The sequence below is a fragment of the Carlito syrichta genome, unplaced genomic scaffold, assembly GCF_000164805.1.
Source record: "Carlito syrichta isolate Samal-C Ts95f unplaced genomic scaffold, Tarsius_syrichta-2.0.1 Scaffold246948, whole genome shotgun sequence".
NCBI lineage: Eukaryota > Metazoa > Chordata > Mammalia > Primates > Tarsiidae > Carlito > Carlito syrichta.
Window position 1 is genome coordinate 104786 of NW_007191044.1, and position 6439 is coordinate 111224.

General features: G+C 58.4%; 1 protein-coding gene across 1 annotated transcript in view; it reads right to left on the minus strand.

Moving 5' to 3' along the window:
• The window catches only part of MAG (myelin associated glycoprotein), a 15661-nt gene extending 10379 nt beyond the window's left edge, over positions 1 to 5282 (minus strand). Inside the window, exons 1-4 of the mRNA XM_021709513.1 lie at positions 5132 to 5282; positions 2452 to 2520; positions 1923 to 2291; positions 1 to 211 (exon numbers count right to left, since the gene is read on the minus strand). The exon at positions 1 to 211 is cut by the window's left edge and continues 11 nt beyond it. Coding sequence (XP_021565188.1) covers positions 1 to 211; positions 1923 to 2291; positions 2452 to 2497 — 626 coding nt within the window. The 5' untranslated portion in view covers positions 2498 to 2520; positions 5132 to 5282. The remainder of the gene's footprint in view (positions 212 to 1922; positions 2292 to 2451; positions 2521 to 5131) is intronic.
• Positions 5283 to 6439: the final 1157 nt, after the last annotated feature.

Here is a 6439-nt window from a genome sequence, read left to right on the forward strand (position 1 = left end):
TCCCTCGTGGGCACGAAGTGCAGCAGCGACACCTGCACCCAGGTGCCCTCGTCCTCCCGCAGCCGACCCAGCACGGCCGGCTCCCCCAGCCCCTCGTGGCCCAGCCAGCTCAGCTCTGGGCGCAGCTCTGGGCAGTTATCGGGCACCATGCAGCTGACCTCCACTTCCGCGCCTGCCACCACCTCCGGGGGGACCACGATGCTGGGGGTGTCTAAATGAGGTGGGGAGATGGAGGGTCGAGGAGGTGGCACTGGGTCAGGGCCACCCCCACCCTGCCCAACGCCAGTGCCCACTCGCCCGCCGGATTCAGAATTCTCCCCAACCTTCCCTCTGCTCGGTGTCCTTCTCCCAGACCCTCCACAGGTCCAGCTAGGATGTCCGAATAATGGAAATAACAACATAGTGGCCTGAGTACTCTACAATGTTTGACTTGTTCAGTCCCCCAGCAATGCCAGAGGGTGTGTGCTATTTCTTTGCTCATTTTGCAGGTAGGGAAACTGAGGTCACAGCCAGTACAGGTAAAGCTGGCCTTCAAATCTTGTCACTGTGGCTCCAGCGTCTGTCTGTGCTCTTGGCACATCATGTTCCTCAAAACCTCTCTTCTCTCTCAGATTTGCTTTGGTTTACCCTTCCACCTGTGTGCGTGGTGTGGATGTGTGTGCTGTGTGTAGGGTGTGTGGTGTGAGTATAGTATGTGGGGGGCATATGTCATGTGGTGTATGTATGTATGGGGTGTGTGGTGTGAGGTGTGTGTTGGGCATGTGAGTGAGTGTAGGGTGTGTGGTGTGTGAGTGAGGTGTGTGTAGGGTGTCTGTCGTGTGTGTGGACTGAGTCTGTGAGGTCTCTTTCCTCCCCAGGCTGTATTTCCCAGGCTGTACTCTGGCTCCCCATATCGATCCAACACTGATGGGGAACCTGAATCGAAGGGCTCCAAGCAGTAGGGCCTTTTAGAAATTAGGCAGTGGGGAGACCCAGAACCAGGCAGGGGATCCTATTCTGATTGCCAGATCTGGCCATAACTACATTTTAGTTGGCCTGTAAAATCTGAATCAGCAACCAAAATTTAAGAATTAGGAGAGTACACAACAAAATCCCTAATTCTGGTTTCTCTTGAAAATCCAGAATGCCTGACAGCAGTGGTCCTGCTCTCTAAAGTTAGCCAGAGTTGGATGCCATGTGCCAGCCACTCCTCTGAGCACTTGACAACTGTTCACTCATTGTTTTTTTTTGTTTTTATTTTTTATTTTTGAGTCGAGGGTCTCACGCTGTTGCCCGGGTTGGAGTGCAGTGGCACTGATCATGGCTCACTGCGGCCTCGACCTCCTGGGCTCAGGTGATCACTTCAGCCCTCCAGAGTAGCTGAGACTACAGGCATGCACCACCACAGCCAGATAAGTTTAAGAACATGTTTGTAGAGACGCAGTTTTGCTGTGTCGCCTAGGCTGGTCCAAACCCCTGGACTCAAGTGATCCTCCCACCTCGGTCTCTCAAAGTGCTGGGATTGCAGGTGTGAGCCACCGCATGTGGCCCTACTCATTGGTTTTAAGTGCTGCTCTTATCCCTGTTTACAGATGAGAAACCCAAGGCCCAAGGAAGTTAAATAACTTGCCTGAGGTCACCACACTAAAACAGGGACCCAGAGGCCTTGGCCCTAACTGCTGAGCCCCACTGCCTTTCTCCAGGTGTCTCTGAAAGAGTAGGAGTTCCTGTTTCCTCTGAGGGCAGCAAGACTATCTGGGGCCCTGCCTTGTTCATGTGTCTTCTGGACGGTCCGTGCGGGCACTGAGGTTCGCACCTCCAGCCACAGGGACACCTCCCAGATCTGCCATCCAGACCTCCAAGGGAGGTGCTGGGGAGAAGAACATCCCGCTGCCCCTGCCCCCGGCGCTGTCCCCAGCCCCTCCAACCTCCGGAGGACTCACTGATGATGTCAAGGACGCTGTGCTCTGAGAAAGTGTACTGGTTGTAGCCGCCCAGGTCCCCGCGGAAGTAGTACTTGCCGCCCAGCTCGGGGCTGATATTGCTGAGCAGGAGGGTGCAGTTACGCAGGCCCAGGTCCCCCAGGAGGCGGCTGCGGCCCTGGAAGCTCTCGTGGACGACCTGGGTGCGCGACTTGAAGACCACCGGGGGGTAGTTCTTGGGGTAGGGGCTGTTGAAGTACCAGACGCCATGCACCACGGCGGGCCGCAGCTCGTCCGGGAAGTCAAAGCGGCAGGGGATGGAGACGCACGTGCCCTCAAAGGCCGAGATGGACGAGGGCATCCAGGCGCCCCAGTGACCCCCTCGAGAGGCTGCGGGCAGGCAGGACAGCTGAGGCTGAGGGACACATTCCATCGGGGCACCCCCTCCTGCTCCCATGGCCGTCTACTGACCTGGGCGGGCAGGGACCCGCCAAAATACCCCGCAGCCTGCTCAGGGACCCCGGGACCCCAGCCCTCCCCTGGCCAGTACCTGAAATCATGATCCAGAACAGGGGCAGTGCTGTGAGGAAGATCATTTCGTCCAGCAAGGGAGTGATGGCTGGAGCAGGAGAGGAGAGGGTTACAGCTAGGGGGAGTGAAGGGGGTATTCTGCCAAGGCCTTGGGAAAGGGCCTGTACAGATGTGAACTGCTGCTCTGCTGCTATTTATAATGACAAACACTTAAATGGCACTGGCCGTGTGCCAGGCCTCCGTGCTATTCGCTGCTGTGTTAACTCATTTTATCTCTTTGAGGAAGATGCAATTATTATCCTCATTTTATAGCTGAGGTCCAGAGAGGTTAAGGAGCTTGCCTAAAGTCACACAGCTGGTCTGCAATCTTTTTTTTTTTTTTTTTTGAGTTGGCGTCTCACTCTGTCACCCTGACTGGAGTGCAGTGGCCGCTCCCGGCCACCGCAGCCTCGACCTGCTGGGCTCCGGCGATCCTTCCACCTCAGCCTTCCAAGTAGCCGGAATTACAGGCGCGTGCTACCACAACTGGCTAGTTTGTGATTTATTGTAGAGATGAGGTCTCGCCAAGTTGCCCGGGCGAGTCTCGAATCCACGGGCTCAGGCAGTCCTCTCACCTTGGCCTCTCAAAGTGCTGGGATTACAGACTGAGCCACCGAGCCCGGCCTGGTCTGCAATCTTAACCACCAAGCTATTCTGTCTCTATGCTGTAGCGATGTGCTGATCACAATCTCCCTCGCTGTTGCACCCCTGGGGATCTCCAGAAAGTAAGAACAGAGCCAAGGCTGGACCAACATTGCCAAGCGGGGATGCAGGGGCACAGGAGGAAGGGGAAGTTGGTCCTCACCTCAGTCTCCCTGAGTGGGGCGTGCCTTCTGGTTCCACTTGACACTGCCAGCCGGCCAACCTGGAACGAGACTCAGGTGCAAGGCCAGGACTGAGCAGCCACCAGCCCCGGTGGGTGTGGCCTGTCATAAGTCTGCCCATGTGGTCTCCCAGAGATGCCCGGGACCCTCCCACACAGCCTCGAAGCTGCACTACAGCCATCCTTCCCACGCCAGGCTGGGCTGTGGGTGAACGGAGGGGAAAGAAGGGGACGGTGCCTGGGGTGGGGCTGGGGTGAGACAGAAGGGAGTGGGGAGTGGGGTGAGGGAGCAGTTGTCCCACGGCCGAGGCCTGGGGGTGGCAGGCAGGGACCCAGTCCCATCAATGACTGGGTTTCACAGCATCAGCATTCCCGACATGCCGTGTGAATTCCTGCCGCCCTCTCCCACCCCACAGACAGCCCCTGGTGTCCCCACCCTCACCAGAGGCCAGTGCCTGGTACAAAAGAGTCCTGTTCCCTCAGGGAGAGGGTGCTTCATCCTGGGGTGGTGGTGGGGGGACTTCCAGGGTAGGTGAGGAGTGAGGGAGGAGCCAGGCACTCCTGGCTGGGCTTTGAGAGGGGCCAGGAAGGACAGAGGTGGGAGATAGTAAGCCCCTGGCACCCAGCGACTCTGTGGGTCGTCTCAGGGTTGGAGCCAGGATTTCCAAGTGGCTGCTTTTCCCAGCCTTCACTGCCCTCTTCCCACGGACACAGACACATACACAGTCAGACACATCCCAGCATGACTATGTGACAGATCTCATCCCAGCCAGCAGGACCAGATTCACACAGTAGAGACTCGTGTGGACACCTGGACAGGGCCCTGCACACACAGACAAACATCGAGACCCCTATGCCCACAGAGATGTGCCAGCTGTCCCACAGCCACAGAGCCATGCATGGACTGCCACTCTGCTGTCCCCACGCACCTGAGTAGACACGGGCCTGGCATTCAGGCACACACACACAGCCCCACGTGCATGCCAGACCTACAGAGACACAGCCTGCACTCACACACTGAGGTGTAACTATGGACAAGTTCACCCAAACACATGCTGAAGGTCACGTGGCGGAAGGTACAGGAGAAGGACATGGGACAGGAAGGTACAGGAGATAGACACAGGTGAGGACTGGTGCAGGGTCTGGGCAGGCACGTGAAACCAGCATTAGACCTCGCATTCTTAACAGGATGAGCATGTTATTCTGGCAAAGGCTAGCACAATGTGTGCAGCTCTGTAAGGGTCACGGTATGTAAGCATACACACAGCATATCTGCAATGTGACATTTCGAGGGAGGAAAGGGATGAGGAAGAGGAAGAATGTACCTCAAAAGTTTCCATAGTGGGGCATAATGAGAAAAGTCGAGGAACACGCATGCAGCCTGATACTCACACAGGGAGGCGCTTGGGTGGCTCTCGTGCGTACACATGCATACACACACACGCACACCTGTTGTGTGCCCAGGTGTCAGCACTTGCTCATCCACAGCCCACGGATCCGCGTCCCCATCGCAGAATGTAGGTGTCTGATCATCTGGGCATTTGCCCCCTCTTTGCACAATCCCAGACCCCTCCACTCCATCTGCCCTGGGCTTGGGAGCTCCAGGGGAGGTCGCGTTTTCTTTCTCGTTGTGGTCTCTGCCCTGTCTCTGTCCCCACTATGGTCCCCGTCCGTTCCCAAAGCAACCCCAAGCCACAAGCACCAACATCTTATGTTCGTGGCCATTTGCAGGGACCCTCCCTTGCCCAGAGGGCCTGGCCTTGCACACCCTGTGGGGGACGCTGCCCCGGTCCCCTCCACCCACCCTGTGCCCCGGCCTCTCTGCTGCAGGACTCACGTGGATGCTGTTGCTTCTGCTCTGCTCCGCCGGGCCCGCTCACAGTCCCCTGCCTCCCAGGGTCTAGGCCCCCACTTACCGGCCCCTCCCCTCCCTCTGGGTGCCAGGGGCCGCCTGCCTCCAGGGCCCAGCTCCTCCCTGTCCCCGGGGGAGGGGGCACAAAGGGGCCCTTGTCACCACAGGACTTGACGGGGCAGCCTGACGCCTGGGTTCTACTAGCTCCTTCCTGGAGGGCATGGGGCTGGCCACCTCGCTTGTTCTCCCCTCCTCCGTCACTGCGCACCCTGGTTCTGGGTCCCAGGAGGGGGGGGTCATCTCTCTGGAAGTCCCGGGCAGAGGGACAGAGGGCACTGTCCCCAGAGAATCTTGTTGGCAACGAGAGGTGTACCCCGGTCCCGAGGGGCCAGCAGAGGCTGGTGTGGGCAGGAGGAGGAGTCAGATCCCCCCCACTCTCCGCTTCAGTGTCGCCCACCCTCTCAGGATCACTTCCGCTCGGTCATCCTGGTCTGCCTTCTTCTCAGCTTCTCTTGCCATCTGAGGTGACCTGTGTGTTGACTGAATCCTTTCATGAGGACACAGCCTCCACAAGGGCATTATTCCCAGTCTGTCCCCCACATAGACCGGCTCCTGGCACAGTCAAGCTCAGGAAACACAGAGTGGGTGGTTGAATGTGTCCCTCAGAGACCCTGGGGCACCTTTGGACTCCAGGCCTCTGTGCCTGTTGCTTCTTCTTCCTGGAGAGCTGTCCTCACCCCGCTGCACCCCACACTCCAGCACCGGCCCCAGCTTGCTCAGCTTTGAGGCTCGGAAGCCCGGATACTGCCTCCCTGAGAAGTCTTCCTTACCCCTGTCTACCAGGGCCCTCTGGTGCCGCACCATCCTTGCCTTCCACAGCCCGCAGCAGACTCACCCATTTGTACTCCAGGGTCACTCATCTCTGCCTCTCTGCTAGCCTGGGGGCTCTCAGAGGCAGGGTCTTGGCAGAAACCTGTCTGTCTTGTGCGCCCGTGTCCCCCGGGGCCGTGCTTGGTGCACAGAGGGTTGTACTGACTCCAAGCCAGGCAAGAACCCTTTGTGTGCCCGTCCCACACAAGGTGGTCCTGCTGCCCCCTCAGCCCCTCTCGTTGGCCATGACCTTTGCAAGGTGGGTAGGGGATGGGGGCGCTGGAGAGGGTGTGACTACGTGTGGCAGTGGCTTGGCCATGAGCTGTTCAGCCACACTGGGACATCTTCAGGCCAGAGCAGTGGGAAGGGAGGGTCCTTTCTCCCAAGGGAGAACCCAGCGGGTGAGGGGCGGGGAAATCCCTC